This window comes from Sesamum indicum, linkage group LG12, assembly GCF_026168435.1.
Source record: "Sesamum indicum cultivar Baizhima isolate 11 linkage group LG12, ASM2616843v1, whole genome shotgun sequence".
Lineage (NCBI taxonomy): Eukaryota > Viridiplantae > Streptophyta > Magnoliopsida > Lamiales > Pedaliaceae > Sesamum > Sesamum indicum.
In genome coordinates, this window is record NC_142668.1 from 13,074,970 (window position 1) to 13,088,850 (window position 13,881).

The window sequence follows — 13,881 nt, forward strand, 5'->3', positions numbered from 1 at the left end:
TTCAATGCAAAAGGAAACAAGCACATATGCCCATTAAAAATCAGTATAATGAGAGTCGCAAGGTGATTGAAGCGCACATCCGGGTCTAACCAAATCACAGCCAGGGATGGTTACATATTCAAATACTACTGTTTCACTAAAAGCAAAACAAGGACATTATGCTCAAACCATGTAAGATTCCCGTCATAGCCCGGAGTTAAACCATGTGAATATCCCACCATTATTGAAAGCTTTTCTGGATGAGGAAAACAATGGCTTCTCATGCAAAAATGAGCACATTTGCTCCCAGTGAATGTCAAAGAAGCATTTATTCACCGCATCAAATACCAGGAGTTTTGCAAGATGAGGAAATTGATAGACCACAGAGCTGAATCCTCTCTTCATTAAGTTCACTGTTTGGATAAATTCCGAATGACATACTGAAGGATGCCTCCATGGTCAAAGTATGCCAGTTCAACCTGCAGAAGGAATTGAGATAGTTGTAAGCCATCGCAAGGAAGACTGATTAGCTCAATAACTGACTTATCGTATAGCTTCTTCTATGTCCTCTCTCTTAGATCTATACTAATTAATGGTTATCATGTAGGGTATCGACTATAGTCGGCCATGGATCATTTAAGTCATCAAACAAAAATATGTAGAGCAACATCATCCTTCAGCAGCTACACCCTTGCACTTACAGGGAAGTCATTCCATCCAAATTTACAAGACTAAATATTTCATAGAACTTCATTGTTACAGAAATCCCTCAACCTCTTGCATTTTTGGACATATAATTGCAGAAAAAGGAGCTAGATGTGTACCTCTGTGTCAAATCGCAGGGTACATGTAAAAGATTTTCCATTATCTGTTGTCACAGTAATATCTTGTCCAGGCCTAATATCGCTTTTCTTGGTTGGAAGGTCTATGGTGTAGCGCTCTTGACCTGTCAAACCAAGTGTATCTGCATCCTCGCCAGGCTTGAAGCAAAGTGGGATAATACCCATTCCGACCAAGTTACTACGATGAATCCGCTCAAAACTTTTGGCAATCACTGCTTTAACACCCTGATTAGATAAACAAATGATGCTCAGATCAGTAGTTATAAAACAATTGACCATCAGATAAACAACTCGACATTACAAATTGACATAATATTGCAGAATACCACTCACCTGTAGCATTGGTCCCTTGGCAGCCCAGTCTCGGGAACTACCACTTCCGTATTCTGCTCCAGCCAGAACAATTGTATCATGCCCGGCCGACTTGTATCTCTGAGAAAAAAATGTAATTTAAGTCGGTATGCAGACAACAACTAATGTCAAGACAGTAATATAAGATGTAGTTAGCTCTGTTTCCACAAGATCCACGTTAGTGGTATTAATGTATTTGCCATTTGTGCCTGCTGGTAGGTCAGAGGATAAGGCATGCATGCAAAATCAACAAATCTTACCATGGCAGCATCATACACATAAAGTTTTTCCCCTGTCGGAATGTGAATGGTCTTTGGGCCCACTTCTCCATTTAACAATTTGTTTACTATCCGAATATTGGCAAAAGTACCCCTAGCCATCACCTCATCATTGCCACGACGGCTACCATAAGAATTGAAGTCCTTTCTGTCAACCCCACGCTCCATCAAGTACTTGGCAGCAGGGCTATCTTTGTGAATGCTTCCTGCGGGAGAGATATGATCAGTAGTGATACTGTCCCCAAACAACAGCAAACAATATGCATCCTTCACTCCACGGGGACCAGGTGGGTCCATTGTCATGCCATTGAAGTAGGGAGGCTTGTGGATGTACGTTGACTCTGAGTCCCAACCGTAAAGGTTTGATGAAGGTACGGATAACTGATTCCAGAATTGATTTCCTTTTGTAATGGCTTCATAAGTGCTCTTGAACATTTCAGGAAGAACGCTGGATTGAACAACCTACACAAATGTACATTCAAGTTTGATTCAAGTAATAATAACAGCCCTACTTCCGTAGTTCTTATATGAAAAACAGATGAGATAAAGAGAGATAGAGCAAGGGAACCAAATTACCTGTGCAATTTCTTCACTGGTAGGCCAGATATCCTTGAAATAAATGCTCTTCCCATCTTTTCCAGTTCCAATTGGCTCTTTGTCAAAGTCAATATCAACCTGGAAAATGCAGCATTGGAAGGAAAGAAAAAATTGGTGTATCAAATGATATTTTCACCAGAGAACACTTTTAAAACTAACCAACCCGGCAACAGGTACTTAATTCTAGTTGGATTGATGGACCCTTCCATTTATATAGATTCAAATCTAAATGACAATGAAGTGCCTATCAGCTGTAAATATAGAGTGCTATAGCCCATAGGTGCTGGACAGAAATCAAAGTCGTACCGTGCCGGCTAGTGCATAGGCTACAACCAAAGGAGGTGAAGCTAGATAGTTAGCTCTCGTCAGTGGATGAACACGACCTTCAAAGTTCCTATTTCCAGATAGCACGGCCGCAGCAACAAGGTCTACAAAATCAAAATAAAGTAGTTGAATAATACGTAACACTAAAGCCATTGGTATGAATCACGACATGACAGCTAAAGACGTCCATAACTTCTGTGCTCTTCTAAAATTTCTCAGCAATGAACATGGCTATGCAGACCCAAAATCATGGTTGATATTTTGATAACTTTAATTCAAATTATTACAAATGTCACAATCTCAATCACAGGAGAAAGAAACAAAAGGATAATTCCAAAACAAGTGTAATTCACTAGACTCATGAAATCCGTATGCCTAAATTAACCAAAAGAAAAAAAAGGCAATTGCTTTTATCCAGGCAAGATGTCAAAAGCTTGTACCACTGTTATAGAAGCAGAATTATACAAATCCATTAAAGCCCTTTTGTTCTTCTTGGAAATGCGCACATGAAACATAACCCAGATCATCTTTACTTTTAAGCAAAAAAACGAAGAGAAACAGAAAGGTTACGATGGAAGCTGACGTCAATGACTTGAGCATGTGTTTATCAAATAAAAGGAAAGCACTATGAAGCCTTAAACAACTTTTACTCTCTAAATAATCTCTGATGTGGGGGCAAAGGGCACTACAGGAAAAATCATTTTCATGATTATAGCAGATATTTTGCCCAACATGCCCATTTTTATCGCCAGAAAGGATATGCTATAACAATTTATCCCTACTCAGATATATGGATTTCAACAACTACAGTTTACGTTCAATAATACAAGATTGCAGTGGCCATTGATTAATGAAGATGAGATAAACAAGTATCCAGACAAGTTTGCCAATTGAGTGCAATACACCAAAGAAAAGGGAAGCATTTAGGAAATATACCATTGTCAGCTATAGCAGAAGCAACTGATTCATCCAGATCCCCAGAATTACCAATACAAGTTGTGCAACCATAGCCAACAATATGAAAGCCTTGCTGGTTCAGGTACTTTTGCAAGCCACTACATGAGGTAGTAAAATAAATTCAGAACCTAACATTATGGTGTTGTATCATGTGATGTCAAGGAGAAAAAGAAAATTCTAAGAACGACGTTGTGCAAGATCCTATACAGTACCTCTGGAGCAAATATTTTGTTACAACCCCAGATCCTGGGGCAAGACTTGTCTTAACCCATGGTTTTACCTGTCCGATAAACATCAAACTATAGGTCAGGAAAAGCAAGCTGCTGATACGAATCTCATAATCAGAGTGCAATCAGCCATATGTCACGGAAGAGAATTAAAAATCCAAGAACCATCCGATGCTATGATACAAACCTCTAACCCCAGTTCACATGCCTTCTTTGCAACAAGACCAGCTCCAAGCATCACACTTGGGTTTGATGTGTTTGTGCAACTTGTAATAGCTGCTATGACAACACTTCCATGCTTGAGCTCCGCAGGCTGCCCATGGAATGAAAATTTTACAACTTTCTCCTGTTGTTCCTTTGGTACAGCGAAGCCCTGCATGAATAAAGACAAGAAAGTTGCAGAAACTAAAACAACACAACATTAAAGAAATACAAGGCTTAAAAGGAGTTTTTACAACTCAGGCAGCCTTTGATCTCTGTTTTGCACTTTCACATATTTTACTAGTTGTATATAGTCAGGCTCAGAGCTGAAGTGACTGCAGAAATTTTTGAAAGAATGTTGCATCTTACCTTGAACCCAACTTTATTGTCGAGACATGAATGCCAATCAGCCTTCATATCTTTTAAAGGAACTCGATCATGAGGCCTGTATCAAACAGCAACAACCCATTCATCTTAAAGAATATGTTTATAATATGAAAAGCGGAAATATTACAACTCTACCAGCAGGGCACCAGAGACATTCTATTAATACCTTTTAGGTCCTGAAATACAAGGTTCAACATCAGCAAGATCCAACTCCAGATAAGACGAGTACACTCTATCTTGTTGAGGCTGTACAATGAATGCATCCAAGTAAGCCCATATTTATGCCATTCAACTCTCTCACTCACAAATTAAGAATAACCAGAAAAAAGTGATAACATGTACCTCACTGTAGTCAACGAACATTTTGTTTGCACGCAAGTATGCCTCGATCATTGCTACCTAGCCAAGTTGAAGCAAGAAGTGCCATATCCTTCGCAGTTAGACTCTGCAGATATGTTTTAACACCAATACGCAAATAAAGAGAACGATACCCACTGTCTCATCGCTTCTTCCAGTCAATTTTAGGTACTGTAGCGTGACATGATCCACAGGGAAGAACCCCATGGTTGCTCCATACTCAGGAGACATATTTGCAATTGTTGCTCTATCTGCCAACGATAACTTACCCATACCCTCACCTACAAATTGAAATAGACAGACAGACAGACAGATCAATCTCTCCAACATGAGGGAAATATAGAGAACTTTTCAAGCTTTTCGGCTAAGATGAGAGTTACCATAAAACTCAACAAACTTGCCAACCACACCATGTTTTCTCAGCATTTGCGTCACTGTTAAAACCAAATCTGTTGCAGTAACCCCATCACGCAATTTCCCAGACAACTTAAAGCCAACAACACCGGGCAGAACCATGCTCATTGGCTACCAATTTGCAGGAGGAAAAAGATATTGATATTAAGCACAACAGCATATGTTGAAAACGGGAAAAGTTATAAATATAAAGGACTAGAAGAAATTCTGACATGAAAAATTGATTGATTATCCTAGGGTGATTAAAAGAATGTAATCAGTTCCCATAGAAAAATTAGGTAAGGATGTCCTAAAGCAAACACAAAATTCATTGTGAACAAAAATGCCCTAACAAAGAGCTCTCTTGTGGAAAGAAGTCAGATATAACTAGCCCAGATATCCAAAAATTCCAAACAGCCATTGAAACCCATATTGGCTAAGATGAAAGATACATGCAAGTTAGCATAATAATAGATCAAAATTCAAAGCAAAACAGGTATAGGTTACCTGGCCAAGCATTGCTGCCTCTGCTTCAATTCCTCCAACTCCCCATCCAGCGACACCCAAGCCATCAATCATGGTTGTATGAGAATCAGTTCCTACAACACTATCAGGGTACAGAATGCCCTCGGTGTTAAAAACAACTCGTCCAAGATACTCCAGGTTCACCTGATAAATTTTAAAACATTTCATCAATGTCAAATGGTATGAAGTGCAAGTGTTATACATTACTAGCTCCACAGCTCTTTCACTTATTCAGGTACTTGCCTAAAATATCAAGCTAAACTACACCTTACATATACTCAATAATTGATGAACCTGAAAAAATAAAGGGCAAAGTTACCTGATGGACAATACCAGAACCAGGAGGAACAACAAGCATATTGCGGAAGGCAGTGGATCCCCATTTCAGAAAAGCAAACCTCTCTTTGTTTCTCTTGAACTCAAGATCCATGTTGGCCTGCACAGCATTTTCTGATCTGGCTACGTCTACCTGAACAGAATGGTCGATGACAAGGTCTACAGGAACCTGGCAACATTATTTTATAACAAAAGAAAAGCAATGTCAATACGCCAATAAGTGAAGGCAATTTACAAGGCAATCTACCTATACACAAACTTTTTACACGAAGGGAGTTTCAAGCAGACAAGCAAAAGTGTATAATTTCCTGTTTTCTCTTACCAATACACTCAAATATATTCTTTTTTAAATGCTGTCGAGAAAGCACAATGCATATAGCAATTACATACATATAAACCTTATGCAAAAAAGTAGCTTTCTACTGCAAAAGCATACTGCAAGGAGATTAATGTACAAAGGAGAAGCTGTATACCAAAGGATTGATTTTGTCGGGGTTACTACCAAGGTCCTTGATAGCCTCCCGCATGGAAGCAAGGTCGACCACAGCTGGAACTCCAGTAAAATCCTATAAAAGAAACCAGAGAGCTTTTACAGGAAACTGCTGTAAAGAATTGTGTACCCATCACCAATCTCCTCTTTATTCCTCTCACCTGTAACAGAACACGAGCAGGCTTAAAAGGAATCTCAACTTGCTTCGGAGCAGAATTTTCCCAATCAATAATTTTTTCCACATCCTCCTTGGCGACTTGGAAGTTGTCACAATTTCGTATTGCTGACTCTAAGAGTATCCTGATAGAATATGGAAGCTTGTCTGCACCATGAGATATTAAAATTAAGGAAAAACCTCATGAAAATGTCATAATAACAGTAAGCATCACCCATACATCTGAAAAAAGTATTCCGATAAAGTGCATACCTCAACTGTACGTTGTACTATTAACACAAATAAAAGTTTACTATTCTGAGGTTTGAGATCCATCATAGAGAAAGTTGGATTTAAAGAAGTCAAACCATGACAATGATATAATTACTAAGTTTCATATGGACAAAAGACACACGATACCAGAAGAAACACTGAAATCCAATGGTCCAAACATCAAGTCCTTACCAATCCTAGGATCTTTCAGAGCAGGAAGGCTATAGAATTTCCCAAATTCACCTCCTCCAGGCTTGGGAAGACCAGATAAAATTCCACTGAAAGGATGCTCGGAAGCTGCATGTATTGGTAAACCTCAACAATATGATGATGAAACAGGACAAGCAAATCGTGATTATATAATAACTTGAATATAATATCAATTGGTTGTGGAAGCAGGGAAAAGTACCAAATCAAATCCCTTCCTATTAAAATGAATAAGTACCAATGTGAAATACAGGCATCTTCATGGTATAAATTATAGTCATCATAAAACCGAAAATATATTGTCTGAGAGAGGAAATTAGAATGCCTTGAAAAGACTATTAATCCCATCACAATAACAACACTAATACTTGTCAAGACCAGTGGCCTTCTTTATAATAAATTCCAGTCCACAAATAAGTAAATGAAAATATACAGCATTCCACCAAAACAGAAGTCTTCATCATGGCTCATGCATCTATCGGTTTATTTCACATGACATAAACCTCACAGAAAAACAAAAATAAAAGATCATCAGTACTGTAATTGATTTTAATACACTACTATATGCCTTCGTATAAATATATGTGTATGCAGACAAGCAAGCACGAATATAAAGGCAAACATAGATCCATTAACCCAAGCATTTTTAATTCTTCATTATTAGTAACATTGATTCTTAAAACAAATCCATAAAAAAGGCACAAGGAAGTCCCCGTTCGAACAAGACATGTAAAAAGTTGGCGGATCAGTAGATGTTGATATAAGTTACATTTCCGATACCAATCCCGAGCACTAAACATGCATCCATTAATTCTCAACAGAAATTCAAAAGTTGATTTAAAAGTAGGTCGAATAAACAAAAAGGCACTTTCCATCTAGTCCAGCGAAAAGGAGAATAAAAGGTATCCAGACACCAAAACCAAACCCGGCAGAAGAAGACACCACTCAGTAAATCAACAAACACAATCCAACTCAAAATCAAACGATACAAAATCTCACTATACCCATGGTAGCGATCTTGCGCTCAAAGCGTTCGAGAACAGGAGACGCAGTCCTGATCTGAGCTCTAAGACTGACAGGCGATCGCCAATCAACACCGTGACTCCACCGCGGAGCGGAACACCGAATGGATCGGAGAGCCGAAGAGAAGCTCAGCGATCGGTATCCGAGGCTCGACGGACGCGACGACGAATGCAACGGCGGATTTCTGGCGAAGGTCCGAGAAGAAGGCGATGAGAAAGAATGTTTCACAGAGGAAGAGAGGGTGGAAGCAAAGCGAACTCTACAAGCCTTGAGGATCGAAGACGAGGAAGCTGAAGATGAGGAGCAGTAGGTGGATATATACATGTCGATTAAAAGATATTTGCGCGTGTCAGTCAGTAACCTAACCCTAGTGAGTAGTCACCAGTACCAGTACCAAATTCTCTTTTTATTACTAAAAGAAAAGGATAATTTTACTACGACTACTACTACTACTACTACGCCTGTGCAAGTATGTAATGTATAAATGAACGAGTCCGAACTGCGCAAACTGAGACGAAGCAGTCTTTATGGGCTTATGAGTGTGTAGAGTAATTGGGGTTTTGGAGCGTTTGATTCCGGGACTGGGAAGAATCAACGGTGGAAGAAAAGGCTGGACGAAGATGTGGGGCGTGAAAGGCTGCGGTTTTGCGCTTTTTGGTTGGACCAACTTGTTTCTTCGGACTTTTTGGTCCGGAAATTGTTGTGTAATTCGCATCATCACATTCATCGCTGCTCTTGATTCGGTTCGCGTGGCGCCCACATGCTCTGGATCTGGTGATTGTACGATGATGTCATAATATGCTTTTAGGGTCGTATTAGTGGCCATAAGTATGTAGTTTGACGAGGTTAACATGAGATTCATTACATTTAGTAAATTGACCGAATCCAATAATTGAAGCTGAAGATTCAACACACCATCCAAAATTTTGATTTGATATTTAGTTTTTTTTTTAAAATAAATTTTGGTATCCAATTTGATTTTGATTATTAGTTTGAATTCACTAGATAGTACCGAATCAAGAAATATTAATTTTATTTATATTTATATTCAATTTTTATTTACATACTTTTGTGTTATAGTGATTATTTTATTTATCAAACATGAGAATAAGTAAATCAAAAGTATAATATAGTACTTAATTATTTTATTTTATTTTGTAACAAAATTTTGGCTTATCAAAGTAAATAAAGATTTCATTACTTTACAAAATCGAACATATTAATTCAATTTGATTCTTGGTATAGTAATTTAGCCCACCAAATTTCTTTTTAAAAAATTCAATATCATTCAATTTCTTTGTCACGCGCGATTTTTGCGAGAATATAAAAAAAATTATAGTGTGAGATTAAAAAAAATTATGAAAAGATATAAACGTAGTATAAGGTGAGGAGAAAGAAAGAAGTTTGTGAAAAAAAATAAATATAGGATAAGGTTCAAGACAAAAAAAAAAATCATAACTGTAGATTTATTAAAGATACAGAATCATTTTGTTGTATTCTTTAATTTTTCCATTTCTTAAAAAAAAAAGGTTAGGCATAATAGTAATTGTCATTAATTTTAGTAACTATACAGTTGCAACTTATTTAATTTTCTCAACCCACTACTTCACGTTTCTTTTTCAAAGAAAAGGTTAGGCATAATAGTAATTTTCCAAAAAAAAAAAAAAAGAAAAAGTAAACCACTCACATACTAATCTCGATAATTAAACTAAAAAATTAACAACTGTTCAGTAGGAAAAATAATATCACTTTGTAGTTTATAGATAGAGAGTGAGAAATGAAGAGTGCTTAATAACTGCTCAAAACGTTTTCATGTCCAATCAACTACCAATACAATTTCCCCCACATTATTTACATGAACCATGCATGCATGACTTTCCAAATATTATAAATCACAATAATGAGAACATAGATGATTTCAAGAAAAACTAACAAAAAGCGTAAGTACAATTAATGCACAATCACCAAGAAACCAACAAAAGTAAAATTAACATCCATAGTAATCCAATATTGAATTAATATTAAAATTACTATTGTGGACAATTTTTTTTGCAAAAAAATAGAATGATTAAAGGGTAAATTAGGAAAATAAAAAATTGGTACGATTAAAGGGTTTTCTTTTACTATCTATAGTGGCACGTCGTCCCTACGCGCATATAGCAAATAATGTTTTATATTTTTAAAATATATTATAGGTATTTTTAATTTTTCAAGCAACAAGGAGTATTCATAATTATGCCAAATTTCAGAAAATGTAGTTGTAACTTACTCAATATTAAATTACAATAAACTCAGATAAATACATTAGCATAACTAAACATTATGAAATATTAAATTACAATATAACTCTGAAATATTAAATCACATAAAAATGATACTAACACCCACACATCCAATGACTACACCAACCCATAACCTAAAACCAATTCATAAAACCTCAAACTTAAATACCAGACAAAGACATCAATGATACATCTAAATATCAGACTTCCTATATCCGCAATCGGAATGCCTGGGACCACAAGGGGGGGGTTGCCCCATGATTGAAGACATGTCATTTATATTCGAACTATGGTATGGCATATGCAATTATTCTTACACATTGGAGGGTGCACAAGTTCCACATACTTATTGTACATCCCACAATATTATAGTACAATTGCATGATTGCATTTAGACCCACAGAGGAGATGAGAATAGTTAAAACTAGAATCAGAAAAAGTTTCGATAAAGGATGATTTTGACATTTTAAAAATTTCTTTAATTATTTTTTCAAAAAAAAAAATTGTAAGGGTAAAATGGACTTCTCAAACTTAAAAATTAAAGGTCAGGATTTTTTTTAAGGTTCTAATATTTAGAGGGTAATTGATGTGGTGAATGCATCTGGTAACTGCATTTAACCCTTAATATAATCCTAAAAAGTTTTTACCAAATTTGGTCGAACTAAATCAATTACATAGCAAGCGTATTGTACTTGCCGAATTATTGGATATTTTTCTTAAATTATATACCAGTTATACGATAAATGTATTACACTCGATATATAATTAATTCGGTGACCAAATTGGATTTGATTAGAATTTCCCTATAACCCTTCACTAATTAGGGAGGTGAGAGGCAGGCAGGGAACCGTCCCCGATTCCTAATCAAACACCTGCAGGATCAATTGTTTTTCAATTCAGAAAAAAACGTGAAAAAGGTTGCTTCATAAGGAATTCGAACAACGGACCGTAATTGTATAAAACCTGAAATATTAGAGATCATTTCACTTCTTTAATTAACACTTAATAGTAAAAACATACGCACATTGAAACAGACACAAAAGTGATACTTCTTCTACTGGCAGTAATCTTGCCTGTGGCAATTCTCTTCTTCTCCAGCAGACAGAAAAGACTGCAAAGAGCTCGCTATCCACCAGCCCCTCCAGCTCTCCCCATCATTGGAAATCTGCACCAATTCCGCGCTTCAACTCCTCATATCTATCTATGGCGACTCTCAAAGAAATACAGCCCTGTCATGTCCATGAAGCTCGGCTCGAAGCCAGTACTCGTTGTTTCTTCACCTAAAATCGCTAAAGAAGCGCTCAAAACTCAGGACCTCGTGTTTTGCAGCAGGCGGAAGCTTCTTGGGCACTACAGGTTATCCTACAACGGCTCTGACATCACCTACATGCCTTATAACGACTCATGGAGGGAACTGAGAAAGATATGTGTTCTTCACCTATTGAGCAGCAAACAGGTCCAGTGGTTTCGGCCTATCCGTGAAGATGAAGTGTTTCGCATGATCAAGAACCTGTGTGTCAGGGCAAGTTCAGGTGAGGTTGCTAATTTGAGTTTGATAGTGGTGGCTCTGACAAGCACCATAATCTGTAGGACTGCTTTTGGCAAGATGAGTGACCAAGGATCGGGACAACTGAGGTTTCATAAGCTTTTGACTGAGTCTCAGGCCATGAAGGGCGGATTTTTTCTGTCTGATTACATACCTTCACTCGGGTGGATAAACTGACAGGAATGATTTCCAGGCTCAATGAGATCTATAAAGACTTGGATGAATTCTACCAAGAACTCATCGACGAGCACCTGGATCCAAACAGGCCAGAATCAGCGAACCCGGATCTCCTGGATCTGCTAATCCAGCAAAAGGAAGAAAACTTGTGTTCGATCCATCTCACTTGGAATCATATAAAAGCAATACTAATGGTCAACAATCATCTTCAATCTTCAATATCAGAACTCCTATCAGCAATTTCTTCACTCGTATCATCCGCTCTAATTGATTTTTTGCTATTTTTTTTTTGTTTTAATAATGTGTACTATACAATTACTTTATCCAATTGAAAATTTCCATTCATAGATAAACGACAAGAGTGATATATATAACTCTTGCATGCCTCCGGAAAATTAGGGGCTTTCTTATACAAATGCAGACATGAGAGCAATAAATAAAGATAAATTCTTGGGAAAATTCTAATTTGAACCTAATTCACTTGAACTAATTATATGTCAATTGCAATACACTTATCGATTGATTTGTATAATGTTTAAGGAAAGTGACTAATCACACAGCAAATGTGATTAGTATGGTTCGACCAAATTTGATTCGGGCAAGAATTTTTTCAGATTCTTGATGGCCCTGAAATATTAGATGATCATTCCATTCTGAAAACTTCATTCCCAGTTCTCTAATAACATTTGGTAAAAACATATGCGCATCAGCATCCAGCACTGAAACAGCAACGTACAACACGGAAATGATCCTTCTTCTGGCATTAATCTTGCCTTGCCTGTTGCAATTCTTTTCTTCACCAACAGGCGAAAAAGACTGCAAAGTGCTCCATGTCCACCAATGGAAATCTGCATCACTTCGACACTTCAAATCCTCATATCAATCTATGGCGACTCGCAAAGAAATACGGTCCTCTCATGCCTATTGAAGCTCGGCTCCAAGCCAGTAATCGTCATTTCTTCACCAAGAACTACCAAAGAAGCGCTCAAAACACACAATCTCGTGTGTAGCAGCAGGCCGAGGCTTCTTGCGCACCATAAATTATCCTACAATGGCTCCGACATCGCCTACATGCCTCATAGAGACTCCTGGAGGGAACTGAGAAAGATATGTGTTCTTCACCTCTTGAGCAGCAAACAGGTCCAGTCGTTTCGGCCCATCCGTGAAGAAGAAGTGTTTCGCATGATCAGGAATCTGTCTGCCAGGGAAAGTTCAGGTGAAGTTGCTCATTTGAGTTTGATAGTGGTGGCTCTGACAAGCACCTTAATCTGTAGGACTGCTTTCGGCAAGATGAATGATGAAGGATCGGGACAACGGAGGTTTCATGCGCTTTTGACCGAGTCTCAGCCATGAAGGGCGGATTCTTTGTCTGATTACATACCTCACTCAGTTGGGTGGATAAACTGGCAAGAATGATTTCCAGGCTCGATGAGATCTATAAAGACTTGGATGAATTCTACCAAGAACTCATCGACGAGCACCTGGATGCGAGTGTACCCGCCAGCTCCACTCCTACTGCCTAGAGAAACACTGGAGAAGTGCAACATAGAGGGGTATATCATTCCACCTAAGACCTTAGTGCACATAAATGCATGAGCTATTGCAAGAGATCCCGAATACTGGGAACATCCGGATGAGTTTGTGCCCGAGAGATTTTTGAACACAAAAGTTGACATCATAGGACAAGATGTTCAGGTGATTCTGTTAAGAGCTGGCCGGAGGGGGGTGCCCTGGAATCATGATGGGGCTTGCAACGGTGGAGCTAGTGCTCGCCAATCTTCTCTACACGTTCGACTGGGAGTTGCCTGTCGGGATGAAGAGGGAAGATATTGATACTGAAGTTTTGCCTGGAGTTAGTATTCGCAAGAAAAATCCACTTTGCCTTGTGCCTAAGCAATTTAACTATTGTATTTGATCACATATAATGCCTTGGAGTCCATCTGAATCGTGCATTATAAAATTACAAAGGATTTGT

At 37.9% G+C, this 13,881-nt stretch overlaps 1 protein-coding gene and 1 pseudogene across 1 annotated transcript; one reads left to right on the top strand and one right to left on the bottom strand.

The window, feature by feature from the left end:
* On the bottom strand, window positions 1–8,425 carry LOC105174871 (putative aconitate hydratase, cytoplasmic). Its single transcript, XM_011097102.3, has 20 exons — window positions 7,883–8,425; window positions 6,864–6,968; window positions 6,406–6,566; window positions 6,228–6,320; window positions 5,738–5,923; window positions 5,401–5,562; window positions 4,881–5,025; window positions 4,639–4,781; window positions 4,486–4,542; window positions 4,310–4,389; window positions 4,126–4,201; window positions 3,743–3,928; window positions 3,541–3,608; window positions 3,308–3,426; window positions 2,354–2,475; window positions 2,027–2,125; window positions 1,433–1,912; window positions 1,155–1,253; window positions 804–1,046; window positions 1–458 (listed from the first exon to the last, which is right to left on the bottom strand). Exons 1-20 carry the CDS (start codon window positions 8,223–8,225, stop codon window positions 390–392), a joined length of 3,036 nt encoding a protein of 1,011 aa, XP_011095404.1. The 5' UTR covers window positions 8,226–8,425; the 3' UTR covers window positions 1–389.
* Window positions 8,426–11,197: 2,772 nt separating this feature from the next.
* On the top strand, window positions 11,198–13,881 carry LOC110013011 (6,7,8-trihydroxycoumarin synthase-like; annotated as a pseudogene).

Excerpts from the sequence above, each read along its gene's own strand:
- LOC105174871 (XM_011097102.3), bottom strand. The coding sequence starts at position 8,225 with ATGTATATATCCACCTACTGCTCCTCATCTTCAGCTTCCTCGTCTTCG. Across the intron at positions 6,969-7,882 it reads GCGCAAGATCGCTACCATGG|CTTCCGAGCATCCTTTCAGT; the intron begins GTATAGTGAGAT and ends CAATACATGCAG. Across the intron at positions 6,567-6,863 it reads TCTGAAAGATCCTAGGATTG|ACAAGCTTCCATATTCTATC; the intron begins GTAAGGACTTGA and ends CTCATGGTGCAG.